This window comes from Onychostoma macrolepis, chromosome 23 (genome assembly GCF_012432095.1).
Source record: "Onychostoma macrolepis isolate SWU-2019 chromosome 23, ASM1243209v1, whole genome shotgun sequence".
Classification (NCBI taxonomy): domain Eukaryota; kingdom Metazoa; phylum Chordata; class Actinopteri; order Cypriniformes; family Cyprinidae; genus Onychostoma; species Onychostoma macrolepis.
This window is the reverse complement of record NC_081177.1, coordinates 1,448,000-1,462,999: the sequence shown is the minus strand read 5'-3', so window position 1 is coordinate 1,462,999 and position 15,000 is coordinate 1,448,000. Positions and strand designations below refer to the sequence as shown.

Below are 15,000 nucleotides of genomic sequence, written 5' to 3'. Positions count from 1 at the left end.
CTTATTGTAAAGTGTTACCGAAAATACTGCTTAAAATAGTTGTGAAGTAATGAAATATTGCAGGACACGCTTATTTTATATTTATATACGTGGCGAAAGGAAAAATTCCCTTTAAGTAAACAGGTGTGACCTTTGACCTGTGCTGAGACTGGTTTCCGTAGTAACAGTGTGTCTGATTGACAGGGCACGGTCACAAAGATCTTGAACGCAGAGGCGGGGCTTTATGAGATTGACGGACAGGTGGGGCTTTGTCTGGCCTATCAGCCGACTCAGAAATGGGGCGGCGGCTTGAGGCCAGGGGCGGAGATTCAGGTGAGTGTGATGTCATCACAAAATTCAGTAGCAGATTCATTATTTTTGTGAATAAGACAAAACAGCTGTTCAGACCATCAGAATGTTTCTCTGTTGTTTGTCGTCAGCTTCACAATGTTCACTTCATGTACCGCGCTTCCCCGTTTGCTCCGCGTGTGGTTCTGTGCGCGTGTCTGCGCTCCAGCCTGCAGATCACCGCCTTCAGCCGCCTGAGTTCAAAGGTGGAGGTGTCGGGGTCACACGGGCCGCTGCAGTGCCTCCTGCTGGAGAAGAATCTGGGCGCGTCGCAGTATCTCTGGCTCTGCTACTGTCAGAACGCCGTCGCTGAGCGGTGAGTGAAGAAAACGCAATAAAGGCTTGATGCTTTAAAGTTTGAAAATTATAAATAGTAGTAGAGTTATTGAATTTTTTTAATGAAATGTAATTTCTGAATTTGTATGTAAAATGTTAATATTTAAATCACAATCACAATTTTTATCAGAAAAACCACAATTAGATTTTTCCCCTCAAATGATACCCCAAATATTGTAGTTTCACAGTCAGTGTCACGTTATTAACCTCTGTGTGTGTGTGTGTGTGTCAGGTTGTGTCCTCGCTGGGTGAGAGCGGAGCGAGTGTGTGTTGTCGCCGAGCGGCTGCTGGACTTTGTGTGTGACGCTGAACAGAAGACACAAAAAGAGAGAAACATTTACAGAGAGATGATACAGGAGCCACACCAGTGCCCTGTTACCACGGTAACACACATAAGCTCTTTTACAGTAACACACACACATACCGTGCTACCACAGTAACTCACACATTCTCCGTTACCACAGTAACTCACACACATACCGTGCTACCACAGTAACTTACACATGCCCCGTTACCACAGTAACACACACACATACCGTGCTACCACAGTAACTCACGCATGCTCCGTTACCACAGTAACCCACACATGCTCCGTTACCACGATGCTCCGTTACCACAGTAACCCACACATACTCCGTTACCACAGTAACTCACACACATACTGTGCTACCACAGTAACTCACACATGCCCCGTTACCACAGTAACACACACACATACCGTGCTACCACAGTAACTCACGCATGCTCCGTTACCACAGTAACCCACACATGCTCCGTTACCACAGTAACTCACGCATGCTCCGTTACCACAGTAACCCACACATGCTCCGTTACCACGATGCTCCGTTACCACAGTAACCCACACATACTCCGTTACCACAGTAACTCACACACATACTGTGCTACCACAGTAACTCACACATGCCCCGTTACCACAGTAACACACACACATACCGTGCTACCACAGTAACTCACACATGCTCCGTTACCACAATAACTCACACATGCTCCGTTTCCATGGTAACACACTCTCCTGTTACCACGGTAACACACACACACACACACACACACACACACACACACACACACACACACACACACACACACACCCCACACCCACATCCTGGCATGTTACCACAGTAACATGCACATACTACATACATACAGGCAATTTACCATGGTAACACACATCAGTCTATTGATAGTGGAAAACTCATATAACCTGTGGAGAAAACGTGTTTTGCAGAAACAATGTAAACAATTAATCGATCAATTGATCTTTAACTTATTCTTGTTCAGTTACATGTTAATTAAAAAAATTGCGTTCCTTCTTTCAAACCCTGACTGATTGATTTGAAATGAGTGTGTAGTAATGGTCTGTCTCTGTCAGTTCTGTGTGTGGTGGCCGTCTGCGGCGCTGTGGTCACTGAGGCAGCTGTCTGATTGGATGAGGCGTGAGGTGTGGGCGTCGCTCTCGCTGGCGTCTCTCCTGCCTGCATCCTCGGCTCACATGACGGCGCTGGAGCTGAACGCGGCGCTGTCATGGTCTGTTCACAAGGTCCCGCTGACGGACGCGTCCCCGGAGCCGCTGCTGTTGCTGGGGGTTCTGGAGCTGGACTCGACCCGCGCCACGCTGCAGCTCAGAGACCAAACACACGCACTCGACTGCCTGTGTGTCTCAGCACACCAATCAGGAGACCGAACCGCACACATCAGCACCGCCTGGCAGGGTAATGATTAGTATCAGATCATTTAGTTATGGTTACACTTTATTTTAAGGTGTCCTTGTTACAGTGTAATTACACATTTAAGTACTGAGTAATATTTATTGACTACATGTACTTACTATATGGTTAAGATTAGGGTTTGGCTTAGGGTTACTTGCATGTAATTATGCATTATTTATTATAATAGTAAGTACATGTAACGTGTAACAAGGACACCTTAAAATAAAGTGTTTGTGTCCTTTATACAGCATTAAGCCATGAGGTGTGTGTTTTCTGTCCTGTTATCAGAGTGAAACAGCTTCTTCTACTATTTTTGTTATAGTTAACCAAAATTAAAACCATTAGAAAGCATTTTTGTTAAATGAAATGAAGATGGAATAATGCTAAATATACATATTCGATGGAGAAACTTGAACTAAATGAAAATGAGAAATTGTTTGCAACTAAGTGAAATAAAGTAGTTTTTAAGTTGAAGTGTTAAAATGACTAACTGAAATAAAATTAAAACCATTATATAGATATTTTAAAGAACAAAAATTATTAGAGCACATAAATTTACAAAAAAAAAAAAAAAAAAAAAAAAAAAGTGTGTGTGTATATATATATGTATATGTGTATATATTTGAAAAAAAAAACAAGGCTTAAACTTATTTTATTTGCATATAAAATGATTTTGATTTTGCACTGCTCATAGTGTTGGTTGAAGCTCTTATGGCTAATCGCTTGAGTTGTGATGTTACATGTGTGTGTGTGTGTGTGTGTGTGTGTGTGTGTGTGTGTAGGTTGTCTAGTGTGTGTGCGGCGGTGTACATTAGTCATGGAGAGGTTCATGAAGACACATTTCCCTTCCTGGAAACACCTGGATCAGCCGAGTTACATCACACACAAACACTGCAGGTATTCACGCACACGCACACGCACACACACACACACACACACACTTCAGGTACAAACACACATATAAGTGCATATATTCAGAAATACATATTGTCGATGAGCACATATAATCAAATTATAATCACGTTATTATGGTAATAGCAACATTTTAAGAGATTTAAATTAATTAAAATAAATTAAATTAATTTAAACTTTAAGGAATATCACACTATTTTTCTTTCATGTTTAATTTTTAACTGTAAACCTCTGTTGTGCAGCACTGTTTGACAAAAAATAAAAAGGTATTGTTCATTTTAATTTGATTTTAAAAGATTCATTAAATTGTTAATGTTTTATGCCTTCATTTGATTAAAAACATTTTTGTGATTTGTATTAAATCATGAATCAAGAACAATTAAAACAGACAACACATAATTTCAGAAAAAATAAAACATTTCCTAGAACCCTGTTATTTAATTTGTTTTAATAAATTGTTAAAATATTCAATTATATATTCAATTAATTAGGCATGCTTTTTGATTATTCAAATTTAATTAAACACTGACAAAATGGAATTTGGGGAAAAAGGAAGCTTAAAATGAAATTTAATAGGACCTAAATTCAACCGTAAATTTGTAACTTTTAAAAAGACTAAAATTTAATCCAGAAAAATTAAGATGGAAAATAATGTGATCCAGAAAAAAAAGAGAAAAAAAATTCTAAACAATTCAAAAAAATTCATGGATTTCATAAGGTCTTAAAATTTTTATTTTTGTTAAACTGTATGAGTTTTATGATTTTAATTAATTTGATTGAATTATTTAATTTCAATTAAAAATGTTAATGACCATAATTGAATGTAACAATTTAAACGGAATCCAGAAAAATAAAAAAAAATAAAACTTCTGTTATAGGAACCTGAGACAGATCTTTATACAGGCGTGTGTGTGTGTGTGTGTGTGTGCAGGGTTTATCTTCAGCTGTGTGTGGATGATCTGACCATCATCAGTCCGTCTGCTGCCATGAGCCGCTGTCTGATGGAGGACAGACAGACAGACCGAGAGAGCGCTAAGAGACCCAGAGCGGCTGAGCGACCTCTGACCCCTGCGGCGTGTGTGAGTTTGCTGCTCAGACTGGAGTCCAAGCAGGGCGTGACGCTGCAGAACGGCTCCGCTGCTGAGCTCAGACTGCAGCCGGGCTTCGTCTGCAGAGCCGTGTGTTTGGGAGACGCTCAGCGCTGGAGCCACGACCCCAGAAACCACCGGCCGCAGGAGCGCGAGAGACACGGAGACGCTCAGAAGGTCAGCAGCACACCATCAAACACCAGAGAGTCCAGCTGTCATCTGTGAAACATTTCATCTGTCACGTGACAGCACCTCATTGGTTTAGAGCCAAATATGTTAAACATCACCTGCTCCATGTTTAGTGAGAATGTGAATGTTTTACTGGACTGGTCTGTGCTTTTAATCAGTGTTACAGATTTAATAACGTTTTAATGACAGACATTAATGCAAGTTATCTTTATTTAATTATCCAATAACCTATATGAAGAACTGAATAGCAATAATTAAATTTTATTATGTTCTGCTGTTTATGTCTGTAGTTTAGAGGAGGATGATGGGATTGAAATGTAAATCTTTGTGTGTTTTGCAGATTGAGCTACACTTCATGGGTTCGTGTGTTCGCTGGTTCCCCGTTCTTCATCCTGGATGTGTGTACAGATTAATCGCACGCAACACTGAGGTACGACACACACACACACACACACACACACACACACACACACACTGCTTCATTGTCTCCTAAAGTCTGATGTCTGACTATTAGAATAAACTACTCTGAGCAAGAACTGCCCACTTTAACAGGAAGAGACCATCTGATTGACAAGTACAGCTGTCAATCACAGTTCTGTGTTTTAACATCTCTCTCTCTCTCAGGATGTGAGTGTGTTAAAAGCCAAGGGGGTTTCAGCGAAGGGCGGAGTCACACAGCTCAGCAGCCCCGCCCTCCTGCTGCAGCAGCAGTGGCGCATTCACACGATCACTGAAGAGCTGCCAGATACACAGGTACACACACACACACGTTCGTTTTTGTGAAAAGTGGGGACTCTCCATAGGCGTAATGGTTTTTAAAGTGTACTTACTGTATGTGCTATTGTCCTACACCAACCCTACACCTAAACCTACCCCTTACAGGAGACTGTGCATTTCAACTTTCCCCAAAAAAACCTCATTCTGTGTGATTTATAAGCGTTTTGAAAAGTGGGGACATGGGTCAATGTCCTGAGATGTCACCTTCACCTTGTAATACCTGACATACCCTCGTCATTATACACATCTATGTCCTGACTTTTCACACACACACACACACACACACTCTCACACACACACACACACTCACACACACACACACACTCACACACACACACACACACACACACACACACACACACCTTTGACCTGTGCTGTGTCCTCAGTCAGGTGTTCCTGCGCTCATGAGCGTGTCTGCAGTTCTTCACAGCAGGTGATGATCATCACACTAAACACATCTTTAGCTCTGAATACATCAGCATCATCTCTCAGTCACTGAGTGACGGTTTGTGTTTTATAGCTCCGCCCCTGAGATCGTCTCCTTCTGTGGAATCATTACTCAGCGAATCACATTAAAGGAGGACAACGGAACCAAACCCAAGATCCAGTCACTGACAGCAGCTGAAGGTTTGGCTCCGCCTCCAGTTTCTCTCTCTACAGACATCTGCTGACTGAGTCGCTGTGTTTATGCCAGATGTTTGTTCTCTGTTCTCTGTAAATATGCAGATGCAAGTGCTGAGCAGGATCTGCGGGTGCGTTTGACCGTGCAGGACGCTGATTGTCCCGGTCATGTGATCGATGTGTATGTGGATCTGTCATGTGGTCCATACACACTCGGTCTGATCGCCGGAGCCATGGTTTCTGTCCATCATGTTCAGCGCAGAGTCTCCAAGTTAGTTTGAGATGCTCTCATTAACATTGTTTTATATACTCAAAATATATAGCTAATCTCAGCTCTGTTACTCTTTGTATTGCAAAATGTTTAACTGTATTATCACCCAGCTCTGGAGGACCAAGCCTGCAAAAATCTAAATTAAGAAATGTAACAATTGGAAAATAAATGAATGAATAAATGGCTTAAAAAAAAAAAAAGAAAACATAGATTTTTAATCAAAATTTGTGTAATTAAATTTACACTTAATCTATAATCAATCAATTCTAATATCTGTCCACCTGATTATTATACAGGAGAGAGAAATGTAAAAATAAACACAAAAATATATAAATAATTAACATTTAAATATGGAAATAAATACATGTGTGAATAAATAAGTATGAAATAAATGCATTAATTTAGAAATAAATTTAAAAAAATGATGAAAGAAATAAAGAATTTCTTGATAACCAAATACCATTCATTTTTAATCAAATCTTAAATTGACACTTTAATAAACAAATGATCTGCAACACCAGCTCTGATTATCACGCAAGAGACAGAAATATAAGAAGAAACAAAAAATTTGAAGAAAATAAGTAATATTTAAATATATAAATAAATTCATGTGTAAATAAATATAAATGTAATTAAAAAAATAAATTGTAATTGTTTTAGCAAGTCATTTATTCCTTTGTCTTCTATTATTTAATTTTATGTAATTATTTAACCTGTTTGGTTTTAACCTCTGTATATAAAGATTGGATATATTAGCATATCTAACTTTACCCATATACTGTACATACAGTACACTCACATAAAGCTGTATATACTATATAATAAATCTCAACTGCTTGATTATTTATATCATTAAAATATGATATTGTCCAGCTCTGCTCTGCTAAATGAGATATTATAAACACACACATCATGATTTTCAGTGAGCTGTCTAGTTTTATAGTGATGTTGTGTGTGGTGTGTGTCTTTCAGAGTGTGTAACGTGTACTGCCGCTCTCTGCCCATCAGCTGTGTGAGCGTCACTGACCTGACGTCAGTCTGTTCAAGGCGAGTCACACACTTATTTACACACCTGTGTTTGTTTACAGTGAGGGACTGAGCTCCGTTCACAGCAGACAACCACACAGTCCAGCTAGACTTTGAGCCTAAAGAGACGGAATGTTGCATTTTTTTTATGATGAATTATTATTATTTTTCTGTGCATATCATTATTCAATGCGTTATAGTGCATTAGTGTATTATTTTACACCAGTATGCATATTACCAGTTTCTGAATGCTTTATTTTGTGCATATCATTATTTAATGCTTTATTGTGCATTAGTGTATTATTTTACACAGGTATGAATATTACCAGTTTCTGAATGCTTTATTTTGTGCATATCATTATTTAATGCTTTATTGTGCATTAGTGTATTAGTTTACGCTAATATGCGTGTTATTAGTTTATGAATGATTTATTTGTCTTTTTATTCATTCTGTATTATTTTGCACTACTGTGCATATATGCATTATTTGTGCATAGCATTATGCATTATTGGGCATTATTTTTCATGAATCTGCATATTGTTAATTTATTATGAATGATTAATCTGTGCATATCTTTATTTTATGCATAATGTTTTTTCTTGTTAGATAAGTTGTTTAACTCAATTGGTCACAATTTCCGTCTCATGCCAATTTTGAGAAAGTAGAATTAAAATTGAATTAAATTAAAATATTGCAATATTATAATTGTATGGGAATAAAGAGTATATGAGATTTTGTGATAATAATAATAATGAGTTATTTTGATGAGTAAGTAATATTTTGTCCACTAATATGAACGTTTGACTTTGGATTCTCACGCAGATTTACAAACGACACAAAACTGACATAAAATGTCTAGAGCTCTGAGATTAATTGAGTGTGATTTTTACAGTAGACAGTGATGCAGGAAATAAATGAGCCTGCACAGATGCTGTGTTTCATGTTTTCTGTCTGTAGGTCAGGTGTGGCTCCGTCTCCTCCTCCCATGATGCTCTTGGGCGAGTGGGCGTTGGGCCGGGTGCAGCGCTGTGTGCTGGCTCAGGTCAAAGGTCACGTGGTGTGTGTGTTGTCTCTGCGGCTGCAGTGGACGTGTTCTCTCTGCGGGAGCATCTTCAGACAGGTAGTGATGTCATCTGTTGTCTTCCTGTGCGTCCAGTTTTTCAGTGGCCTTCACAGCTTCTGTTATGTTTGCGTTGTTTTTTGACCCCGTGACCTTTTGGTCCTCACAGGCGTCCTGTGGCCGAACTCACCCACCGTGTGACTCGACCAGCGCAGTGTTTCAGGCTGAGGCCAAGTGAGTGTGTGATAGTGTGACGATAGAAACACTTCCTGACGAGTCAGTCGCTGATCGTTTGTGTGTGTGTGTGTGTTCATGTGTATGTGTGTTTCTGTGCGTGTGTGTGTGTGTTTCTGTGCGTGTATCTGTGTGTGTTTGTGTGTGTCTGTGTCTCTGTATGTGTCTGTGTCTCTGCGTGTGTGTGTGTTTCTCTCTCTGTGTGTGTTTCTCTCTGTGTGTTTCTCTCTGTGTGTGTGTCTCTCTCTGTGTGTTCTCTCTGTGTGCGTCTCTCTCTGTGTGTGTGTGGTGTGTGTGTGTGTGTGTGTGTTTCTCTGTGTGTTTCTCTCTGTGTGTGTGTGTGTGTGTTTCTGTGTGTGTCTGTGTCTCTGTATGTGTCTGTGTATCTGTGTGTGTGTGTGTGTGTGTTTCTCTCTGTGTGTGTGTGTGTGTGTGTGTGTGTGTGTGTTTCTCTCTCTGTGTGTGTGTGTGTGTGTGTGTTTCTCTGTGTGTGTGTGTGTGTGTGTGTCTCTCTCTGTGTGTTTCTCTCTGTGTGTGTGTGTGTTTGTGTTTCTGTGTGTGTGTGTGTGTTTCTGTGTGTGTGTGTGTGTGTGCATGTGTATGTGTTTCTTTGTGTGTGTGTGTTTCTGTGCGTTTATCTGTGTTTCTGTGTGTGTTTGTGCGTCTCTGTGTGTGTATGTGTCTGTGTATCTGTGTGTGTTTCTCTCTCTGTGTGTGTTTCTGTGTGTGTGTTTCTCTCTGTGTGTGTGTGTGTGTGTGTCTCTCTGTGTTTCTCTCTGTGTGCGTCTCTCTCTCTGTGTGTGTGTGTGTGTGTGTGTGTGTGTGTTTCTCTCTGTGTTTCTCTCTGTGTGTGTGTGTGTGTTTCTGTGTGTGTCTGTGTCTCTGTATGTGTCTGTGTATCTGTGTGTGTGTGTGTGTGTGTGTTCTCTCTCTGTGTGTGTGTTTCTCTGTGTGTGTGTCTCTCTCTCTCTGTGTGTTTCTCTGTGTGTGTGTGTGTCAAGTCAAGTCACCTTTATTCATATAGCGCTTTTACAATACAGATTGTGTCAAAGCACTTAACAGTATCAAATTGGAGGATAGAGTCAGTAATGTATAATGATAAGATTAAACACTCAATTTTCAATTTTTGTGTGTGTGTTTCTCTGTGTGTGTGTCTCTCTGTGTTTCTCTCTGTGTGTGTGTGTGTGTGTGTGTGTGTTTCTCTGTGTGTGTGTGTCTCTCTCTCTGTGTGTCTCTGTGTGTGTGTGTGTGTGTGTGTGTGTGTGTGTGTGTGTGTGTGTGTGTGTTTCTCTCTCTCTGTGTTTCTCTCTGTGTGTGTGTGTGTGTGTGTTTCTGTGTGTGTCTGTGTCTCTGTATGTGTCTGTGTATCTGTGTGTGTGTGTGTGTGTTTCTCTCTCTGTGTGTGTGTTTCTCTGTGTGTGTGTCTCTCTCTCTCTGTGTGTTTCTCTGTGTGTGTGTGTCAAGTCAAGTCACCTTTATTTATATAGCGCTTTTACAATACAGATTGTGTCAAAGCACTTAACAGTATCAAATTGGAGGATAGAGTCAGTAATGTATAATGATAAGATTAAACACTCAATTTTCAATTTTTTGTGTGTGTGTTTCTCTCTGTGTGTGTGTCTCTCTCTCTGTGTTTCTCTCTGTGTGTGTGTGTGTGTGTGTGTGTGTTTCTCTCTGTGTGTGTGTCTCTCTCTCTCTGTGTGTGTGTGTGTGTGTGTGTGTGTTTCTCTCTGTGTGTGTAGGGTGGTGCTGGAGGACGGCTCTGCTGACTCTCACGTCTGGTTCTCATCTGACACCGTCTGCGATCTGCTGAAGTTGAATGCGGGTCAGTGGGAGGGGCTTCAGAGGCACGTCAGGGTCAAAGGTCATGTGAAGGTGTACACACGCGGACGGAACATGGTGAGTGTTTCAGCTGTGCTCGCCTATATAAGCGCTTTCATGAGTTCATGCAAAGGTCGACCGATGTATTGGTTTTACCGATTAATCGGCACGATAGTTGATTGCTGGAAATATCGGTTATCTGCAAAAATCCCTGCCGATAGTTTTCTTGGTTGCATCTGAGAAGGGCGAATCACTGACACCTCTGCTGTTTGTTTTGACACGTGACACTGCGCTGAACAGAGCGGGACACTTCAGACGCGGATTTAAACACAGCCGACAGAAAATCCTGCTGTGCCACATAGATTTCCATTAAAAACATTATATTTGTCCCAAATCGCTGTTAATGTACAGTACATAATGACTAGGCTGTAAAATCGTTTAGTGTGTATTTTTCAGCAAAACGTTTGTCTTTCTGTGGCTCTGATAAAGTGTATGCTTCATATATAGAGCTGTAATATAGATTGCGCTTTCTCTTTCCGTTTGCTCTATGTTTTTAAACACTGAACTTCAAACGTATCTATGCAGATTTGTTCATTATTTCCCGTTTGGTGATTAAATAAACTGTTTTAGAGTTTGTGCTTTTGCCCAGAGTGTGACTGCCGTAGTTTGTTATTTTGATTAGATAATCTTCAAGTGTTCTGAAATATAAGCAGTTAAAGTGTGAGAGTACACATACAGTATCCACATGTATGTCATTTCAGTGCTATGGCCTTTGTGTTGACATTTAAATATGGCCATCTTTAAGCATGACTGTTGAAATGAAATGGTGACACTTTACAGTAAAAGTCCATTTGTAACATTAAGATGAATGAAAGCTGTAGAAGTATTGTGTTAATCAGCATTTACTATTACTAATACTCTTTTACATTTGAAAGTTTCTTCTGTTAACATTGGTTAATAAACTATGAACTAACTTTAATGATCAATCTAAAAATTTATATGAATTTTTATTCATTTACAAAGTATGGCTCGGTACTGTTTTTATTTTAAATAGTAAAACACTGTTTTGGTTTTTGTTCATTATCCATTTTAAAAATCATCGGTTAATTAATCGGTATCGGTCAGTGAGGTACAACCTAGTTATCGGTATCGGTAAAATCCCCTATCGGTCGACCTCTAGGTCATGTGATCACTCCGTGTGTGTGTGTGTTTATACAGACGTGTGACGAGGACCCTGATGATACTTTAGTTCAGTATCTGAGCTGTTTGTGCTCCAGCACCGCTGTGTGTCGACAGATTCACCTCACCTGCCGACTGCGAGCTCAGAGAACAGGTGAACACACACACACACACACGCTCATGTTTGACAGGTGCACCTGCAGTGGAGCTGCACGATTTAGGGAAAAATGTAATTGTAGTTTTTCTGAGGTAATAATGAGCGCATAATCATCATTTCATTGTTTTTCACAGGACTTTGTGAGACTATTTTAATTAAATGGGATATGAGATGCTAATTTTGAGCTCTCAAAATGCACCAGATTCATGCATTTCAGTTTAAAACTTAAAAATACTTTGCAATTTTATGCATTTGTAAAGTTAAATGCATCAAATTAACTGCTTCAACCCCTTCATTTCAAATTAAATATAATAAAATATGGATTCAAACCTCTTTTTATTTGTGATGGTGTCTCAGTCCACATTACACTGTTGTTTAAACAATGTGAATATATTAATAATAATAATAAATAATAATACATTTATATTATTGGTATTATCCCTATGACAGTAATATATTAGTAGCAGCTTGTCTGTAAAATAAAGAGTATAATTGGAAACTGAATTTTCATAAGTATATTATTAATCACTTTGCAGCAGTGAAATAAAAAAAAAGTCCTAATTTTGTCTCCAAATTTTCTTAATTGTGGAAAACTACAGTTTCTGTGAAAACAGGTTTACAAACACATCTCATTACAAATCTAGTGAAATGCTGTAATCATCTGTGCATGGAAATGTTGGAAAGGATGTATATGTGAAAATAAATCCCTTTATTGAAAATTTCATAAAAAAATTGCTTTCCCAAATACACTATAATATGCACTTGATATGCGCTTCTCATTACAAGTTTGTGAAGATGGATGGCGCATGTTACGCTTTCAGTGCTCATTAAAGCAGCTCAAACTCAAATCAAATGCAGAGATGAAGCAGCATTTACTGTCAACTGAGATGCTGAAAACACTGTGTCCTGAGCTGCTCGCGTGTAAATGAACACTAAATGAAGTGTGTGTGTGTGTGTGTGTGTGTTTCAGGGAAATCTCAGCTGAGGAAAGTTCATCGAGGACAAACTGAATTCATCTGCAAATTCACACCTGCACTGCAGTTACAATGCCAACACATACACACACGCTAAACACACACACACGCTAAACGCACACACGCTAAACATGCACACTAAACACACGCGCTAAACACACACACACACAAACACTAAACGGCAGACGTGTCATGTGATCAGATGCTGCTGTGCTTCATGTGTTCGATGTTCTGCTGCTGTTCTTCAGCTTTTCACTCGTTCACTGAATTATGTTTGCAACAAAATAATATATTTTTTAATATTTTTATTATATAATTTTTTATGGTTGTGATTATTTTATTATACACAGTAAATATTGTAAGATAAAACTCTTGTTCAGGAACAGAAATAAACAGAATTATGTTTGATTCGTTACGTTTGATTTATAGATTTGTATATCTTAAATATCAGTTCAGCTTGAAGTCTCTCAGCACTAACCAATCACAGAGTAGGAAAGCGTGTGGGGGCGGAGCTCCAGACAGAGGAACGCTCAGGGGGGCAGAGCTCCTCACAGATGAGCGCTAAGGGGGCGGAGCTCCAGATAGATGAGCACTCAGTGGGCGGAGCTCCTCACAGATGAGCGCTAAGGGGGCGGAGCTCCAGATAGATGAGCACTTAGTGGGCGGAGCTCCTCACAGATGAGCGCTAAGAGGGCGGAGCTCCAGATAGATGAGCACTCAGTGGGCGGAGCTCCTCACAGATGAGCGCTAAGGGGGCGGAGCTCCAGATAGATGAGCACTCAGTGGGCGGCGCTCCTGACAGACGAGAGTACGGAGGCGGAGCTTACAGACGGTCATTGATCAGACAGACGGCAGAAGGACAGCAGGTATGTCACACATTAAAACTCCTCGCATGATAACATGACATGATTTCAGTGGGGTTTTTCACATGTTTGTGTTTTTGGAGGTCTGATATCTTCTCGTGTCACACACTATGTCAGTTGTGCTTGCTGAATATTGCTCATTTTAACTGCTCTTATCAAGCACACACTTCTGTCTCCGGCAGATCTCTCTCTCTGTGTGTGTGTTTGTGTGTTTGTGTGGGGACATTGGCTCTGTGTGTGTTGTATGTGTTTGTAATAGAAATCAATATGTGCAGCAGGAGAGTAAATAAAGCTTCAAAGGGAGAACTACTCCTGAAGTTATGAATTCATGTCGAAGGAAGAACCTTCTGGAGGGTTTAGTTAGTGTTTGTGGTTAGTGGTTATATATTGTGTAAGTTGTGTTTTTTAGGACTAACATCTCATGTCGTGTCTGTTCGAGCTTCAGATGCTGGTTTTGCTGGTTGATCTGATGCAGAGATTCCCCAACGTTTGCTCAGCCGAACCCCTTTTGAGCTCAAATATTTACTTGAAGACCCCTGAGATTTTAAGCTAATATTTCAATAATTGGTTATAATATGCAGAATAACAAATAAAATACTTCTTTTAGAAACTGTTTTATTTTGATAGTTTATATTTTAAAATTATTTATTGTGATTTGACATTTTTATTATTTAATTACTAGTAAGTGTTGTTTTGTATTTGTTTTATTTTAAAAACATTTTTGTTTTAATTAGACATTTTTATATTTTAAAAATGTTTTAGGTGTTTTTTTTAATTGTTTTATTTTAAAATGATTTATTTGTTTTGATTTTGACTTTTTTGTGTTTTTAATTAATTTTTAGAAAAAGGGTTTTATTTTTAGTTTTTAGTTATTTGAAAAATATTTAGTTTAATTTTACACTTATGATTTAATACATGTTTATTAATTTATATTATTTTGCTTTATTTTAAAATTTGATGTATTTAATTAATCAAATTAAAATAATTTAATTTGACATTTTGTGATTAGATTTTTAAAATAAGTGTTTTGTTTTGATTCGTTTCATTTTAAAATAATTAATTTAATTGGATGTTTTTATGATTTGATCATTTTTTAGTAAGTGATTTATTTTGATTTGTTTTATTTTAAAATCATTTATTTATTTTGATTTCACATTTTCAAGTCAGTTTAACCTCATTCTTGTGATTGAAAAAAAAAAAAAAAAATTATATATATATATAATTTTTTTTTTTTTTTTTTTAAACTGAAATGTCAGATATTTTTCCTCAGGATCAGGTTTTAATATTTTAGATCACTGTGTTTTGTGTGTGAATGTGTGTGTGTGTGTGTGTGTGTGTACCTGTTTTTCTATTCAGGTGGGGACTTAAACCTGAATACACACAGACTCATGGGGACTCTAAATTGAGGTCTCCACGGGTAAACAAGCTAATAAATCA

General features: G+C 38.7%; 2 protein-coding genes across 2 annotated transcripts in view; both read left to right on the top strand.

Annotated features, from left to right (window-relative positions):
* The window catches only part of ctc1 (CTS telomere maintenance complex component 1), an 18,831-nt gene extending 5,711 nt beyond the window's left edge, over positions 1-13,120 (top strand). The window contains exons 7-23 of the mRNA XM_058762570.1: positions 184-312; positions 420-643; positions 896-1,046; positions 2,054-2,393; positions 3,173-3,287; positions 4,234-4,567; positions 4,920-5,009; positions 5,204-5,332; positions 5,743-5,789; positions 5,877-5,983; positions 6,083-6,248; positions 7,221-7,295; positions 8,233-8,395; positions 8,505-8,569; positions 10,312-10,468; positions 11,609-11,723; positions 12,697-13,120. Of these exons, the coding sequence (XP_058618553.1) occupies positions 184-312; positions 420-643; positions 896-1,046; positions 2,054-2,393; positions 3,173-3,287; positions 4,234-4,567; positions 4,920-5,009; positions 5,204-5,332; positions 5,743-5,789; positions 5,877-5,983; positions 6,083-6,248; positions 7,221-7,295; positions 8,233-8,395; positions 8,505-8,569; positions 10,312-10,468; positions 11,609-11,723; positions 12,697-12,797 (2,508 nt within the window). The 3' untranslated portion in view covers positions 12,798-13,120. The remainder of the gene's footprint in view (positions 1-183; positions 313-419; positions 644-895; positions 1,047-2,053; positions 2,394-3,172; positions 3,288-4,233; positions 4,568-4,919; positions 5,010-5,203; positions 5,333-5,742; positions 5,790-5,876; positions 5,984-6,082; positions 6,249-7,220; positions 7,296-8,232; positions 8,396-8,504; positions 8,570-10,311; positions 10,469-11,608; positions 11,724-12,696) is intronic.
* Positions 13,121-13,390: 270 nt separating this feature from the next.
* tfr2 (transferrin receptor 2) overlaps positions 13,391-15,000 on the top strand; it is a 17,891-nt gene continuing 16,281 nt past the window's right edge. Inside the window, exon 1 of the mRNA XM_058762573.1 lies at positions 13,391-13,566. Coding sequence (XP_058618556.1) covers positions 13,441-13,566 — 126 coding nt within the window. The 5' untranslated portion in view covers positions 13,391-13,440. The remainder of the gene's footprint in view (positions 13,567-15,000) is intronic.